This window comes from Dermochelys coriacea, chromosome 1 (assembly GCF_009764565.3).
Source record: "Dermochelys coriacea isolate rDerCor1 chromosome 1, rDerCor1.pri.v4, whole genome shotgun sequence".
NCBI lineage: Eukaryota > Metazoa > Chordata > Testudines > Dermochelyidae > Dermochelys > Dermochelys coriacea.
The window spans coordinates 45,523,611-45,542,018 of record NC_050068.2 but is presented as its reverse complement, the minus strand read 5'-3'; the positions used below and the strand labels follow the sequence as shown (position 1 = coordinate 45,542,018).

The 18,408-nt window shown below is 42.4% G+C and overlaps 1 protein-coding gene across 6 annotated transcripts in view; it reads left to right on the top strand.

Moving 5' to 3' along the window:
- The window catches only part of FLT1 (fms related receptor tyrosine kinase 1), a 139,844-nt gene that overhangs the window by 58,951 nt on the left and 62,485 nt on the right, over window positions 1-18,408 (top strand). For all 6 annotated transcript variants that reach the window (XM_038376518.2, XM_043504359.1, XM_038376510.2 and 3 more), the window contains one exon: window positions 12,782-12,896. In XM_038376518.2, the coding sequence (XP_038232446.1) occupies window positions 12,782-12,896 (115 nt within the window). The remainder of the gene's footprint in view (window positions 1-12,781; window positions 12,897-18,408) is intronic.

Sequence of the window (18,408 nt, the reverse complement as noted above, 5' to 3'; positions counted from 1 at the left end):
CAGAGAATTCAAGGTACTCAGCACCAAACTGCAGAAAAGAACATCAGTGCTGTAGAAAAAACAGATTAAGGACAAGACAGGTTAGTTTAGTTTGAAATTGGCCTGAACTAAAACCCTAGATCAGAACACCCCAAGAGTCTTCAATATCTGAACATGAATCCTATCTGCACTTTGCTATGGTCCTTTTCTAAATAATGATTTGCCTGGCAACCTCCCTTCCAAAGCCTCTCCTGAAGGCGAGAGTGATCTCACTTTTGCGCTTTGAGCTAATTTCTACATAGATGGTCCTCCTACACCACAGTGACGGGCACCTTCCAGAGACAAAGAGCTCACACCCAAGCAGAAGCTTAGAGTTTGCATTGAGAACAGCCTAGGTATAGAAGGCCTGATCCTGCCCTCGTGGAAATAAGTGGCCAAACTCCCACCAACTTCAATGGGACTGGGAGCAGGCCCTGTGTGCAGAGACAGTCTAATTGCATTTGTACATTGTTTATGTGGGTATACTAATAAAGGGTTGAAGGGCAGAGTCATTAGGATGTGCTTGGATAAATGACTGGAGGAAACTAGGGTTGGAACATTGGTGAGGTATGTAAAATAAACAAGTAAAGAACAAATGTTAATTGGACTTAATTGGAAATGTACTGAAGCACCCAAATTTAATTGTGGCTGTCTGCAACCATGGATGCCCATTAGCTTGTCCACAGCATCTGTGTTGTATGCTGTTCCCTGTGCCACCTTCTATTTTCAGAAAGGGAAGAAGTGATGGCGAAAGTAGGTCAGATACCATTAAATCAACAGGTAGTTCAAGAATGCCTTTGTTTAATTTGACAAGTGACCAGATCCTCAGCTGGTCTAATTTTACATCAGCTGAGGATCTGGCTGATGGACTGTATGGGTCTGATTCTCATTTACACAAAGGAGCCTTTACGCTACTCTGGTAGCCTAAAGTAGGCTTAGAGTGGATGTAAATATATATTTTTCCCCACTTAAATGCACCTTTACATTGGCAAAGGTGTATAAAGAGAACTAAGTATAAATGAGACTCCTGGTCTACATTCTTCACTCATCTTTTTAAAAACGTGCACGCATACATGCTATGGCGTGTTGGTTTGCACGTAGCATGGGCAGAGAACTGAAATTCCCATTAAAGAATTTTAAAACAAGTAAAGAGAATGAGAAGGAGCCTCCCAACTGAAATATTTTCAGCATTGCTTCACACTGAACAAATGAGCAACTAAAGCAGGTCATCCTATACTGTAGGCTTCCATTGTGAGCCAAAAATTGATGTTCACTAATGAGCAGCCACTTCTGTCCTGTGGAAATTACTAGAAAAGTGCCCCTGGTCCTTTATGTGCATCTTGCAAAATAATCCTTTCAAATATTTTACCTATAAAATGCTCTGAGAATAAGACCTGATGTATTTGTCAAACACGGATTTGCTTGTTTTTGTATATCAAGGCTTGGGATAGTTTGCCATTGTCTGTCCTTCTTGTAATGATACAGTAAATGTGGCAAACAATTATTTCTGATGAATCTACTGTGCATATTGTAAATGCTATCAAAGGCTTCATTATGTGCCTTAAATGAACCAAAAGTTTGATCGTTCAAATTTCAGCAGTACTAGATTTAAAATAGCTCTTAATCAGAGTTTCTCAAGTCTAATAAAAGAATGCTTAAGCACAAGATACAAGATGTTCCCAAGGTCTTTTTTTTTTAATTAGAGATGAATCAAACCACGCTGGTTTAAAACATAAAAAAATTACAATGTCCCAGATATCCCAGAGGACTGTTACTTACTGTTATTAAACCATAATGAAAATGCATTTGGATATTGTGCAAATAATACTTTGAATAAACAGTCCTTTTGAAAGTTCAACCAGTTGAAAATGCTGGACCACACTGAAGAGGATGCCCCAAGTTAGAGATAGATGATAACTCTGGAACACACAGAATCTTTAAAACCAGTAGGACTCCTAATGTATGCTCAACTCCTGCACTGCTGAAGTCAATGAAAGCTTTGCCATTTGCATAAGTGGTTGCAGGATCAGACTGTATATGTGCTTAAATATAATTATTAATGTATTTATCATTATATTTCATTATATTAAGCAAACCTTTCTCAAAATATTGTTAACATTCTTACTCCTTTGTTTTTATTCCTTCTCTCCCTTCACATAGAATAAAAGTAAACTGCTATGTCTGTCAGTATTTTTTCCTCACCCTTTTCCCTGTCTTTCCTCTAATTAACATTTTCCTTCTCCCCTCTAAATATCTCCCTCTATTCAGTCTCATTCTCCTCCTTTTTTGTGCCTCTCCTTGGGGCCGGCTTTTCCCCTCCTCCTACATCCAGTGCCACAATTGACTCAGAGTTGCCCTAAGTCCTTTACCCAAAGCAGTACTGAGGGTACCTGGCAGGGCACTAGCAGCAACTCAGTGTAGCAATGGCTCTTTGTCTCCACTACCGCTCAGCTGTTCACTGGCGAATGGAATTGACATTGTCTGGTGAGCAGTACAGGGAGGGAATTGCTGTATAGAGCCATGTATCTCCAACCAGCACCACTGGAGCACTGGAGAGGAATTCCAGTATCCTTCTTAAACCTTGAGTCAACATTGCCCTGAATAGCAGCTCTGTTTAGTGATAATACTAGTAACCCATAGGTTGTTTGGGTGGAGGTGAGACAACTGTGCCATGTCAGATAATCTGGAGAAGTGTAGTGTAGGAGGAAGAGACTCTCCTCTTCCTGGACAGCAATAAGATTGGTCCTGTATAACAGTTTTTTTGTGAGGATGGAGATTTCATGATGATCTGGGTCCTGGAAGGATGCAGATACAGGGCTGTGCATCAGGATCTAAGTGGTGTCTTTTGACTGCATTCTTGACTGAGCAGAATGTTCTGTTTGAGTAGAGAAAATAGACTAGCGTAGCAGGCACTGACCAACATCTGCCTGTGTTCTCTTGGAAACCCTGAGCTTGGACTGTGCATCCAAATCAGAGATTTGAGAATAAAAGGGAGTCAGATTGCACAATTTGATCCTATTACCTTTATGATCCTTCCCTTTAGCCTTCTGACTTCTCAGAAGTCCTGATAGTTGAGCATGTCCTTTCCTCCTCCACTAAATGAAACGTTAAAACCAATCTCTGTTGCAACAGTAAGGAAAGACGTTTCAGCTGTTAGCTCCATTGTTATGCTTTGAGGAACATCTCCGTAGCTCCAGCCAATGCTCATCTCAGCTATGGGAAAGGTAGGGGAATTGGCCCTTTCTCAGAGTCAGAGAGGGAAAGTGAGAGGCTGAGTCCCAGTGACTGTACAGGAGATCTGAGTGATTAGCATCTAGCAGACAGAGGAAAGGAGGTGGAGGACCAGAAGGAAGGAAGGAAGGATTGGCTGAAACAAAATCTTATTCTGAGTTTGTAAGAACTGCTGAGCAGTGTGCAGAAGGAAGCAGAGTGTCAAGAAGCAAAATGCAATTAGCCAATAACAAAAACCAAAGTATAACAATCCCATGTTGCCTTAATGACCAGAAAAATTGATGCATGTTTGCTTTCAAGCACTGTCACTTTCCTGATGGGCCACTGGTCTCACAAGCTGTAAAGCAATTGGAAGAGTACTCATTCTTTCAGCAACCATTTGCCAAGTCATCTTCATGATCTACTATTGTAGGGCACTTAATTATATCGATTAATGTATCTCTCATGGATATGATAGCCAGGAAAAAAAAAGTAGGGTGACTAAGGGGTTGATGACGGTCATGAGAAGAATACGGGCAATTCAGTTGAGGTGGGAATATCATTCCTGGCTTCTGACACATCTGACTTTTCTTTTCATTCCAGGCCCCAGACAATTTCCTGATCATCCTGGGAGCTCTTAGGATGATAATGTTCTGTTTGAGAAAATTCAGAACAATCAGTCCCCAGTAGCAGCCCCAGCAAATAGTTCAGGACAAGTTGTAGTGCTTGAAACTGTGACCATGAAAAGAGAACAGATTGTATAGTCCAGCTACACATGGTTAATAATAAGAAAGACTCCTGTAATTCCCAGCCAGCTTTTCCCTAAGTCCATGGCTGCGTGACAGGTAAGCCCTGTGGGATCATGCTTTCTGTCACTTGCTTTTTAGTGTACACGAGAAGTAACATGGATCTATACCAGGAGAATGGGAGCCAGAGTTAAAGCATGGGACCTGGGCTACCTGGATGCTCAGAAAGAACATACACGGGTTACCCCCACCCCCTTCCCGTGCGACCTGAGCAGAGAGATTGAAAAGAAACTTTTGTCTTCATCCTACACACAAGTGGCAGAGTCCAAGGGAGTGGTCACCGAGCAGTCCCTTGCTCCTCTGCTGCTCATTAAGGGATAACTATTCAGCATGGCTTATAGGGTCTTTAGCCAGAGGTCTACCATTTCTGTTCATGCAGAGGGGGGCTTGAACGACTCCAGTGAGTGGTGCTGGTTGGTAGAGACCAGCAGTTGGTTGCCATCTGCAAGCTGGTAGGTGTCAAATCTGACATGAGCTTGTGATGTCTGATCAGCTTCCAGTGGGCAGGCATTGACATCACAAACACCACCACCTCAGCTGGCCCTGACTGGCACCTGTGACAGCCACAGCAGAGGCGCCAAGGACCAGCGAGAGTGAAGAATGACATACCTTCTTATCTCCAGGTCAGATGTGAGGCACATTGAGGAGTCAGTGCGGGGAAGCTTGTACCGCTGCTGTCATGCTGTACCTGTCACTGTGAATAAATGGAGGATTTCATGCATCAGGTTTTCAGTCCCCTTACATAAGCACTAAAATACAAAGACACTTTTAAAAAAGAGAAACCATTTGAAAAAATGTAGCCATGTCCTCACACTTACTGAAAATGTGCTCCAAGCATATTGCTATTTATTTATTCCTTTAATATGGTAGTCTGGCCATCCTTGGTGAAATCCTGGCCCTATTGATGTCAATAGGGCCGGTATTTCATCCTATCACTGATTATTTTTGACACAGCTCCTGCAGTAGCAAAGAAACATTTATACCTTGGCTCTTCAACCGGTAAACACATTATAACTCTGGCAACCAATTATATTCAAACACATTGGCAATGTACCAGCAAATATTCTTCCCCGTCCCCATAGAAGACATTTTACAACATCTCCTTGCTCCTTGCTACTCTTAAGCCCCTTTGTTTTCTGACTGAAAATGATTCAGGATTCCTAACAATGTGTGATTACTTTGCGCTTTGTGCTGTGGATTACACAACAGCACACATGGCTTTTGTTGTAGAACCCCAATGTGCAGATAAGCATAGTCTCATGTAACTTGCGTTTTTGGTAACCAAAGGGGAAACTAGTTTCCCTATGTTCTTCACAATTCTAGAGCTTAGGTTTTCCGGATCCTGTATCTTTAAGTCAGTGTTGTCATGTTCACATCTTGAATGATGCAAAACACTTCATCTCTTGACAGTAAGGTTGCCCAAACTCTGATGAAGACAGTTCTTTAGTAGAAACATGATAGACATTGAGAAAGGTGATATGATTGGGCTTTATTTTTTTAACCAGTGTTAAAAGTTATTAACCCCAGTTGCTGTGTGGCTTTCTCTTGCTCTTAGTACCTATGCTGACTCCCAATTCAGTCTCATCACTCCAGCTTCACAGAAGTAGTTATTTATTGACAGTGCCTGAAAACCATTAAAACTCAGTTAATAAATATGACATACACCTTGAATAAGATGAACTATGGACAAGATGCATGCATCCGATGAAGTGAGCTGTAGCTCACGAAAGCTTATGCTCAAATAAATTTGTTAGTCTCTAAAGTGCCACAAGTCCTCCTTTTCTTTTTATGATCAAGATGTCAGTTGCTCTTAAGATCTCAATATTTCTTTACAATACCTATGGATTTGCTGAGAATGGAAGACTCTTTTGAGGACAGAATGAGATTTTAAGTCTGGGACAGCTTTGGTAGGCTCCCAGGATCTCACTGGTAGGTCTGGGAATGAGGAATTCAAATGATGTGAATACAGAAGTTGCCACCCTCTTTCCTAATATAATATATAGAGATCTAGGTTCTTATAGAGGTACACATCACTATATTATGCAAATATTCAAAGATGCAAATTTCAGATCTTGTTCCAGGTTGGGGCATGCTGGGTTCCAGCATTTTGGTTCAGGTCCATCTGTAATACAGGAAGTTCAGTACACCCTAAGAATAACTAGAAAAATCCTTTGCCTGAGCCCTCGCAAATCAGTGTAAACCATCAATATTGGTAACATGACTATTTTTATTTTAATATTGGTGTTTATACCTATGAGGCTCTAGAATGAAACTGGTTTGTGTTTTGACTTCAGTGGAATAAGCCAAAATGACATGTAGTACACTCTCACCCTGGAAACTTTTCCCCATCAATAGTTATAAATATACCACACTATTATGCTTGGCATGTGGTATGCAAATAGAGGTAAGAGTTCTGAAACTCATTAGGAAAGGGAGAGGGCTGTGGAGTAGAGTGAGGACAGCGTGAAGCTAAGGTTGATAACAGTGGCCTTGTCCAGAATAGGCCATGGGAGTTTTCTTATCTTGCTTTGGCAGGAGGTGCTGTAAGCTTCCTGTGCGAAATCAGAAGCATATGCTGCTTTCCTCTTGTTGTTTGGCTTCCTCCTCTACACAAGACGGTTCCCAGCACTGTGATTATCTTTGCATCTTCAAACATGGCACACTCTACTTCCTTAAGAGCTTGAAGTATTCTTAAGAGTCAGGCTCACGCCCCTCCCCCAAATTACTTCTGAAGTGCTGGTATGTGGCCAATTCCACAAATGGAATTTAAAATTGAACTTCTGGTTCCAAAAAACTCCCACAACCAACCAAACAAAAACCCTCATAAGCATGCAAATTCATAAAACTGAAAACCAGGGAGTTAAGTTTGTCCATGGTCTTAAGTCCCTTCTTTAAAAGGCGGGGAGTTTTTTGTGTTCTGACTGTAACTACGATGCATGTGCTTTGAGCTTCCTGAGAATAGGGAGTGTCAGATTAACAGCTTTGACCCCTCATTCCCCCTTCGGCATTTTCCTCTGAAAATCCAAAATAGAATTAATGGCTTCTGGTTTTACAAATGAATAGCCTATTTCTCAAACACTTGACACAACAGGGCTAAAGCGTGTGTGTTTGTATACACATACGCATGCACACTTCTTAATTAGGGGAAGAGAAAACGGAATTCAAGAGAAACAATTTACCAGGTCTTGTAGCTAAGACATTGGCCTGGGACTTAGGCGCTCTGGATTCAGTCCCAAGTCAGCCAGACTCCCTGTGTGACCTAGGGCAATTTCCTTGGGATGAAATGCTGTCCCCATTGATATCAATGGGATTTTTGCCACTGACTTCAGTGGGGGCCAGAATTTCACCATTAATGTCTCAGTTTCCCGTCTGTAAAATGGGGATGATAATGCTTCCTTTCTTCCACCTTTTGTTAGTCCTGCTTAGACTGGAAGCTGTTGGGGCCTGGACTGTCTCTTTGTGTTTGTACAGTGCCTAGCACAATGGACCCTTATCCCTCCAGTCAAGGGGGGAAGGATTCCTAACCTTTGGCCCCACATGAATCTCCTTACCACTTAGTGTGGACACTGGGGTCTGATTGTGCCCTGATATATACACTTACCTACATGTGTATACATGGAACCAGCACAAAAGGGCATGAAAGGATCTGTGCAAAGGCAGGTGTAAGTCTGGGGAGACTGACCGCATTACTTATGAGTATGCTGGCACAGCTCTAACTTGTTTGTGAATTGCTGTGTGTGTGTTGTGTGCTTTCCATTGGTCTGATTCCAGTTCTGGTGTAAACCCTCCTGGGTGTGCAAGGAAACTAAACTCAGCTCAACTGGAGTCCCCCTAGCTCCAGAGAGTTCCAGGTAAAAATAATCATTTCAATCTCTGATTCCCAAAGATTTATGGGATTTCCCCACAGCAATTCACTTTTTGGTTACAAACAGGAGCGCCCCACCTATTTTATATAGGGAATAATTTGAAGAGATTGGCAAACAACAACACAGTCAAAAATGCATAGATGAAGTTATATGAGGAGACCCACATTGAGGCATCAGTTGAAATAACTGGAAGATGATTATGATTTTTCAGTCCCAGCCAGAATGGATTTGTATAGCTCCATTCTTGTTTGTACCTTTTCAAACATCATTATATAAACAAAAACTTGGCTCAGGGCTTACATTTAAATCCAGCTCAGACTTTTCCCTTTCTGTTACAAGATACCTGCCCTTATAAACCAAAGTAGGAGGCAAAATTTTAATTACTCTCCTTTACCTATTGCACAGCTCTAGCCAGTTCTGCTGGGTTAAACAATGAGACTATGTGGCTCACTCAGAAATAATAGGGTGGGGGGAAAGATTAGGTACTGAACTGGCTAACAAAGTCAGGACACTGAAAACCATTCTCGTTCTGCATTGATATATTTAATTATTTGAGAACAGAATTAAAAGAAGTCATTCAAAATGTGGCTAACTGGTACTAATGAATTTGATTTTCCATTATAATTGCATTACCTTATAGTCAGCAGTGTGAATATAATATAACATGCAAAGTCAATAGAAGCCACATATGCGCATCCCTGGGGAAAATTCCATCCAATGTTTTTCTTATTAATTATGATTATTATGCTGGGCATCATACAGACATATAACAGAGATAGTCTCTGTCCCAAAGAGTTTACAATCTAATCATACATACTCCCCTGTAAATTATTCTCTTACAGAGAATAATTTCAACTAGGTTCAGAGGCTGCAGACCTATAAGGGATTTATGAGATCTCTGGCATAGCCGATGCACAGCCTAATTCTGATTGTGAAGCCCTTTTCTTTTAAACCTTCCCATCTTCCCTTGCCAAATTATTTTTCAACAAATACTTTTATCAAAAAGAGACCAGACTTTCAGCACTGCAGCAAAGAGACGTCAATGTATTCAGTGAGGCAAGACTACAATTTCACCTGCTTCAAAGGACAAAAATCTGACAAAGAAACACCTGAGGGACAAGAAAAAACAGTTGAATTGAGATCATGATGCCTCACCTGATAATGACAAGATCCCTCCCCTGCCCCAACTACAAGAGACTAGATGAATAGTCATTTGTGTACAGACAGTCTCGAGGTCACTGAATATGTCCTGCAAATCACAGCAATATGGAAGCATTATTGGCCCCATCTATATTACAGTTTCCTCCAATTTAGTTTCCTGTTTTTCAAACAGGCTGTTAAAAACACTGTTTTTGTTGAAGAGTGGTGCAGGCAAAGCGGACGGGGGTTAACTTTATTTGAACCACTCTAAAGCCTGTTTTTGTCCTGGCGTGCTGTTGAATGAGTTGATAAAACCATCTTAAAGTTATATCCTATCCACTCACTCAGGCTTCCACGAGTGTGCTCACAGAAACTGATTTTTGAAACAGCATATGGAAAGCATGAGAGAAATATTTGGGTAGATAGGGCAGGACATGTGAAGGGATGTAGGTGTTGCAATGCTGAGTATCACAGCACCTAACTTCTTAGTGCCTAGAAAATCACAGGAACAACACTGCTATTCACAAAGCTACAAGGGTATGTCTTCACTACCCGCTGGATCGGCGGGCGGGGATCAATCCAGCAGGGATCGATTTATCGCGTCTAGTCTAGACGCGATAATCGACCCCTGAGCGCTCTCCCGTCGACTCCTGTACTCCAGCGCTGCGAGAGGCGCAGGCAGAGTCGACGGGGGAGCAGCAGCAGTCGTCTCTCTGCGGTGAAGACACCACGGTAAGTCGATCTAAGTACGTCGACTTCAGCTACGTTATTCACGTAGCTGAAGTTGCATAACTTAGATCTATCCCCGCCCCCCCCCCCCGGTGTAGACCAGGGCTAAGTTAGGCACCTAGGCTCTTTATACAATGAAGGGGGGGGGAGACAGGTGCCTTAGACTGAGATCCACAAAGCCAGCCCGCTGGGGTGAGCTGCCTAAGCTAGTCAATGGGAAATGCTGACCAGAGGAGTGTGTGCTGAGCCCGGCCCCCCTCTCTGAGATAGGAGTCTAAGGGCAACTCTACACAAGAGTTCTCCCATCGGTGCAGTTAATCCACCCTCCCAAGAGGTGGCAGCTAAGTTACTGGGAGAAGCTCTCCCGCCAACATAGCGCTGTCTACATGGGGGGTTAGGTCAGAATAACTATGGATTTTTCACATCCGAGCAATGTAGTTATACCAATATAGGTCTGTAGCATAGACCAGCCCTAAGTCTGGGTTGCAGGGAGGCGCCTCGCTCTGCTAGCGAGCTATGAACAAGAACCGGCCACCCGATGGCAGCTAGCTTAGGAGCCTAAGTCGCTTCTTGCATGGATTAACTCTGTGCCTGCCTTGCTCCCCACAAAATGGTTTGAGGAGGAGGTGGTGATACCACCTTATAACTTGTACCCAGTAGTTAGAACACTCACCTGGGATGTGGGAGACCCGGGTTCAGTTCCTCCTTCTCTGCTACGGAGGGGGCAAACTGATTGGGGGGGGGTCTCCAGAAGGGTATGCTAACCACTGGGCTATGGCATGTACTGATGTGGGGCTGTCTCAGTCTTTCCTGTTGAAGCTGTTCCACTGTGGATAACTACTGAACAAATCATTGGATCAGGGCTTCTGGCCCTGGGGTCTTTCACCACCCAGGTGGATCCTCACAAACACTCTCTCACACTCTGCCCTAATGACTGTTCCACTGTGGATGAATTCTTAAATAGTCATTAAGCCAGCAAGAGAGAGAATGACTCTAGCCTGATGGTCAAAGCATGCACCTAGGAGGTGGGAGATGGCCTCACCCCCCCCCTTCAATTCTTTTCTCCCCCTCTGGAAAAAGGAAGAATTGAGCCTAGGTCTCCAACATCCCAGGTGAGTGCTCTAGCCATTGAACTAAGCATTATGAAGTGTACACTAATACCTCCTGGCCTCATCCAGCCAGATTTTGAATGGGCCCTGAGCTGATAGGCATGTTCAGAGGCTGCCTGCTAGATCAAACACTGCATGTGATTTAGGCAGCTGAATGTCTATCTTCCCCTGGTTTGTGAATCGCTCTGGGGTTTGGTACAAGACAGGTGTCCGGATACCTAGATTGGGACAGCAGTGCATATGCCCCAGGGCCTAAAACTTAGGTTCTTAGGGAACTTTTACAGCAGAAATTAGGAGCCAAATAAATTTTGAAATGATCTACAGGGTTAGGCAGCAGACAAGCAGCGGTTTTGTGTTGCAGTGGGGACTTAGGCACCTAACACTGGCGTTTAGGCACCTGAGTTGTTTTGTGGATTGTACCCATAGCGCATACCTGCCATCCCAGTCCTCTCCATCACTTCCCCCACCCTCCACATGAAGGAGCATGACCCTTCACTGTAAAATGGCTGAGCCATCCCTGCATCATAAGGAATTCTTGGGGCAGAAAGCCACACATCTGTAATGATGTCCAGATTAGTTAATGAATCATCATTTTGAAAGGTTGTTCAATTAGTAAACATAACAATAGTTAATGCAATATTACTCTTGATGTAATGCAAAACATTTTAAAATTATTGTATGGTGTAAACTATCTACAGTGATACAAAAACAATGAAGGAAGCAAGCAAAATGTAGAGTTATTTGATTCTTTGATCAGTTTAGCAGTACTGTAGCTGTCAGTGCACAACCAAGTGGTTTTAAAGGTGACTTCTCCAAACAGCCTGATGTACATATGAATCCAATTTGCTGATGAGCATTAAATGTGTTATATTTAAAAACTTTGGTGTGTTTGAAGAAAATATCAAACTTGAAAGAGCTTTTACACAAATGAAGGGACAATCTCTCTCTTTTAAATTGGGATTGAACATGTTAGTTAAAACTATAATTAGATGTCCTGAGAAAACATTTGAGATGGACAGAATGTAACAAACATTCCAAAGTGTTTATTTCCATATGTACCAAATTAAGTTTTGGAAAACAAATGAGTTCCACCATGCCACATCTGAATGTTCTGATTAAAATATGATTTGTAGTGTAAGGCATTAATGTAGTATGATTTTAATTCAGCTTTTAAAAAAAATGTTTGAACCCCTTTGACAGTTAGATATAACTTTTTATTTTGTTAATTTGTAAGATTATTTGGTTGTAGTTTTATTGCCTGTCTAGTAAACAGGAAGTCACAGCAGTAGATATTTTACCATTTGTAAATTGAAAGATAACGTGTGGAAGATAATCTGTTGAAACAAAGAAAATCAGAGCTTGTGACATATTTTTTGTGATAACCAAAAGAATCTGCACATAAAGAAATTGCATCGGAATCATTTTAAAAAAATTAACCTCAGAAGTTTTTAAAATTTGTCAGCATTTTAAGTCTTAAAATAATATAAATAATAATTAAAGCTAAGGCTGAACCAGAACGGTGAGCTTCAAACTTTGGAACACTGGAATCAGAATACTGGGCCCAAACAGTCCCAAATTTTGATTCAGTTCAGATTCTGGTTTACAGTTGAATTTCACGCCTGAAGCCCAACTCTACTGTGGGTCAAACAAGAACACAGAGTCCAAAGAACTTTCGCTCTTGGGGGAAGTTTGGATCTGGATCTGAACTTCAGCCTCCAGCCCATGTTTGCTAATGATATCAAGAAGCATAGATGTAATTGGCCAGTTTATCAGAGCCCTTACAGCTCCCATTGACTTCCCTTAGGAGCAGCAGGTGGTTAGGACAGCGACTTGTTCTTCTGAATCAACTGTTCATTCCACACTCATTTTGCTAAGAGAAGCATATGATTTCTCCTGTCCATAGGTATGAATTTTGCTCTAACACCGAGGGACCTTTCATATTGAAAAGTGGCAGCAGCGCAGGGAACAGAATCCAGAGCATCACTCAACACATGGCAATGATAGAGGGAAAGAATAAGGTATGGTTGGAGGAGTCAAAAATATCACTACTATGCTAAGGCACTCTCTGGGGATGTATTTTAAGAGATCATTGAGGTAACACTGAATAACTGAATGTGATGGTATTGTAAATGTTTTAAATTTGAAGGACTGCGTACATGCATCTCCCTCTCTTTCTCTGTCTCTCTCAGACACACACAGAGTTTGGTTTTTATTTACAGATATAGGGCCTGATGTTGCAAAAAGGTACTTCCTTCTGTGCTTAGTCCTATGAAAGGCTTTGAGACTATGGATGAGAATAACTGTTGGTAGCACTGGGCCTATAGGCTTTGTCAGAGCGGAACATAAGCATGAAGGGGCAACTTATAATTACAACTCACAATTCATTTTCTGTGTGAACATTTACATTTTCACTTTGATGCTGTCTGGGAATGTGACGAAGACACGAAAGTGTCAAAACACCAGTGAGAACATAGAGCACCAATGGGACCAATAACTTTACAAGCATAATCTAAAGTTACACTTTGCTTAGGTATGTACCAAAATTTCATGTGATATTTACTCCATTTCATGCGATTGTGCAATTTCTCTTATTTTTGATAAGAGTATAGCACAATCTGCTCTCATCACAACTGTAATACTAGTTTATAGGAATACTGCTGTAGACGTTTTTAAAAGGTGTTGAAAAATTGGAGAGGGTTCAGAGAAAAGCGACAAGAATGACTATGGGTCTGAAAAACTTGCCATACAGTGAGAGACTTAAAGGGTTAAATGTTTTTAAAGTATAGATGAGATATTTAGGATACGTCTTGAGCTGATGGTGGGATGGCTTTTTAATCTAGCAGTCAAAGGCATAGTATGATCCAATAGGTGAAAGTTGAAGCTAGACAAATTCAAATGGGAAGTAAGGCTCCAGTTTTTAAGATGGGGGTAATTAATCATTAGAACAGTTTACCAAGGGATGTGGTGAATTCTCTACCATTTGAAGTCTAAATAAAGACTGGATTTCTTTCTAAAAGATGTTCTAGTTCAGCCACAAGTTATTGAGTTACATGCAGGAATCACTCAGTGCAGTTCTGGGGCTTGTATTATGCAGGAGATGAGACCTGTGATCACAGTGGTTCCTTCTGTCCTTAAAAATCTACTAACATCGTTTGCCACTAGAAAAGCTAAGCATCTAGAAAAGCTAAGACTGTATCTGGTCTTACAGTCTAGTCTGACTTGTCGCAATAATGGCAGATAGTATTACAAAGAAGTAAAATCTTATCCTAGGGCAGTGGTTCTCAACTGTGGTCCATCGCTTGTTCAGGGTAAGCCCCTGGCGGGCCGGGCCAGTTTGTTTACCAGCTGCATCCGCAGGTTCGGCCAATCTGGCTCCCACTGGCCACGGTTTGCTGCTCCAAGCTAATGGGGGCTGCGGGAAGTGGCGCGGGCCAAGGGATGTGCTGGCCGCCCTTCCCGCAGCCCCCATTGGCCTGGAGCGGCGAACTGTGGCCCGTGGGAGCCGCGATCAGCCGAACCTGTGGACGCGACAGGTAAACAAACTGGCCTGGCCAGCCAGGGGCTTTCCCTGAAAAAGCGGTGGACCACAGTTGAGAACTACGGTCCTAGTGCCTTTAATTCCCAATATTTATGAAGGGCTTCATAAAACTTCAGGTGACATACACAGGGACCTTCATTCTCAGTTACACTAAGGCTACATCTACACTGTGTTGTAAATCCCACACGGCGAGTCACAGTGTCCGGGTCTATGGATTCAGGCTCGTACTACCACACTAAAAACAGCAGCATACGTGTTGTGCTACCACCCATTCTGAGCTTCAGAGCCTGAGCTCCAGCTTGAGTCCAAACGCCTACACAGCTGTTTTTAGCACCATAGCATGAGCCCCATGAGCCCAAGTCTGTAGACCTGGGCTCTGAGACTTGCTGCCACAGGTTATAAAATGCAGTGTAGATATACCCTTAGTTCCCTTTACTCTGCTGTGGCAGTGTAAAAGGGCCTTACCGTGCGTGAATTACAGCTACACCCACTTTAAGACCCCTTTCCACTGTCAGAACAATATAAATGGGGATTAATATAACTGAGAATCAGGCCTGGGAATCATGACTTCCACCACTACTGTATTATTTATATGTTCCCAAAGGTGTTCATGGCACTGTACATATAAGAATGGTTACTGGCCCTGAGGGGCTTTTAGTCCAATTCAGCCAGGGACTGTGCAAATGATTAAGGATCAAGGCAAAGATGGGAGAGGCTAGAATTGGAAGATTACATGAAAAACATGGTTTAAAGAGGGTTTTGAAAGAGGAAAAGGAAGTCATTTGGGGCACAGGAAGAGGGAAGCTGTTCCACGTGGGGATACGATGAACAAAAGACAGTGAGAACCCAATTATGTTCCAGCAGGCATCTAGCCATGCTGAAAGTGGTCCTACCTGGCCACCACACATTGAATCAGCTGTGCAATGCCAGACCTAATCTGTTTGTGTGTTGTGCTTTTGGAGACAGTGGAAGGGGAGGGGCTTAAATGTCAGGCCAACTTCCAGCCCATGGCAAATAAGTTCCTCCCTAGAGGAAGATGCTAATAATGGATCCTCGCTGTGGGATTGCAGAGTTTGTTTGAAGTCTTTGGCAATCAGCCATTTTTTGAAGCATGCCCAGAAATGCATCTGAAATGATGGTTCCTGTGTGTGTGTATTATTGAAAGTTTTACAATGAAACACAGTTGTTCTCCTTATCTATCCAACGTGCTGTTAATCCCAGAATGGACTGTGTGGGGTTGCTTTGTGGCCATGTGTCTGCACTAAAAGAATAGCATTTAGAAGTCACCAGAGTTATCAGTTACTGCAGAACTTTTTCATGCATTTTAGCTATAACGCTGATAGCAAAAAGGGAGTTGATAAGGAGGCTTCTGTAATTTTTATGAGCCATCTGAAGCACAAATAATCTTTTCTTGAAATGTGGTGGTTAGCTCCAGCTAGGTCAATGTAAATTCTCCTTGCCACTGAAGAGTTGTTTTTCCCAGGCCTTCGGGCCCTGTTTGGCTGAGGACAGATAGCTCTTATAAATGTGCTCTCTCGCCTTTGGCATAGTTTCTTGCCAAGCCTTACGTTGCCTGATTTCTACATATGTGGCTGACAGAGTAGTCAGACATTTCTATTGCCAGCAGAGATTGTGGCTTTGCTGTCTTTTCAGTCAATTTGTGTAGGATTAGAATCACTGACATATCTAGTTAAAAAAATCATTCATTGTGCTCCAAAGCAAAGTCAAAGTGGAGACAGTTGAGACAAAAGCTTCCTGATTGGGAGGAATGTTGAGCCCATTCACAGAACTAAGCAGACTGGATCTGACATTTCATCACGATGTCAGCTGTTACTTTAAAAAAAACTCTCCGAGAACTTCTGAATACCTTCTGTATTGATACATCCATGTTCCTATTATTCCTATTTCCAAGCATAAAAGGCATGAACCTCAGTGTGAGAAGTAGACAAAGGCAGCACTTAAAGGACTGGGTGGAAAGTTGGATGGGATGGAGCAAGGAGGAAAGAGCTGAGGAGTGAGCTGAGATGGAGCGAGGCTCCAGAACAAGGATCTTAAAACTGATGTGAAATGACAGAGGAAACTGGTGAAGGGACTGAGGGATGGAACAACAAACATGATTAGAGCAATTCGAAAGGATAGTTATTTTGGATAGAGGGAGAGAGGAAAACTGAGACAGGGGAGGCCAAAGATGGTTACAGTAATTAAGGCAAGAGATGAACAAGGCATGTCAAAGGTTTATTTTTGGTAATCAAGGTAAGTGTTTGGGTCTTGCCTAAGGAAGAGTTGCCAATTCTGTCCACGTTGTGTGTAAATAGAGCATTAGAGCCATATCAGGTCATGGTTCTCATTGGTTTGGCTTTTTGTTTCAGTGAGTTGGTTTGTTGTCTGTATGGAAATATAAATGCAACCTCTAGTTTATTATTAATTTTAACCTCCCCTCCCCCCCCCGTTTGCATGGGTAAAAGAACACAGGAAGGGTGTGTAACATTATTCATTTAGTGACACAGAAAAACCATGGTCATGACAGTGTTTTAGTAACATTTCCGCTGAAACCTCTCTAAACAGACATTGAGAAACTTGAGTGGTATAATGGAAAAGTCAATGATGTAAGCAATAATACTTAATCATCAAATAACTGTTCAAGTGATTCAATTCCCACACCCAAAGTTTTCATTCTCACATTAGACTTTCTCTTTGATTTTCTACAGTGTAATAACTCACATTATTTTTAGATTCTTCATATAAACTGATCCATTCAGTTCTTAAGAAACATCAGTTATGAGTGCTCCCAGCTAAAATTAGGGCTATATTTCATGCAATGCTAATACTGGCAGTCATCCTTAACTGGAGCAACAACTCATTGCAAAGGCAATATGTGGGTGACCTGCAATAAAAATAAAGTAAGAAATGGTGCATTAATCTATCCCTCTGTGTGTGTGTGTGTGTGTTGCCTGACACTTCCCATTATAAGACCCTGTTTTCAGTTGCATATAACTGCCAAACTTCAACTGTTTGGCCTGAAATTTTTCATGCCACGTGTTTGCCACAGGATGAATTTGTTTTTGAACATTTCAGCCAAAACAGTTCAGCTGTTTCCAAGAATGAGGCTTGGGGAAATACATTGTTTTGCCCATGTTAAAAAATCCTGGCAACCTTTTCTTTCAAAAGCTCTGATACCCTCATGGGGCAGACATGAGGGCTTTCTTGTGAGGGCTGTGCCTTTTGGTGTTGTCATGAATATCTGCCTGAATTTGGTCAAGTTATAAGCCTTTTATAAAAAAACAACAACAACAAAAACACCCTTTGCACATGCACAGTGGGTTTTAGCAGCTAAATTCCCCAAAGATTCCATGTGCGTAGGGCATGCTTCAGCTATGGTCTGAGGCGGCTGTGCTGGATACAGTCATCCAACTGAGAGTGGGGAGACTCTATGCTGTGCATTCAGTGACCTCCTTCCAGCCCCACACACCCTGCTGGGACCAGGTAATGTGGAGGAGAAAGCTGCCTGATTCAAATGGAGAGGGGACAAGGTACTGGGGGTGAGGGCAGAAACTGGGGTTGAAGGCTGGCAGGCCTTCATTCATCTGCTGTCGGGGAAGAGGGAAACTGGGACTGAAAGTCTGGCAGGGCGAGGAGATTGGGACTACGAACTGGAGCAGAAACTAAGACTGAGAACCAGCGGGATGTGGAACCAAAGATCCCTGAGTCTCTCCATTCATCTGCTGTCAGCAAATAGCTGTGAAGCCTTCTGAGAAAGAATGTGTCTCATCTCCTCTAATGCTGGTCCAGTGGTCCACATAGAGGATGACAACCTACTACCGCTGTGAGCTACTCTCTTAGCTCAAGTGTCAGATGGCTGTGCTATGGCTCAAAGCTCCACCCCTGCTGATGAAACAATGGGGCTGTCAATATGATGCCACAAGATAAAACTACTGTTTTTTCAGTTTGTTTTTCTAAAAAACTAGGAATTACACACACACACAATCTAAGTT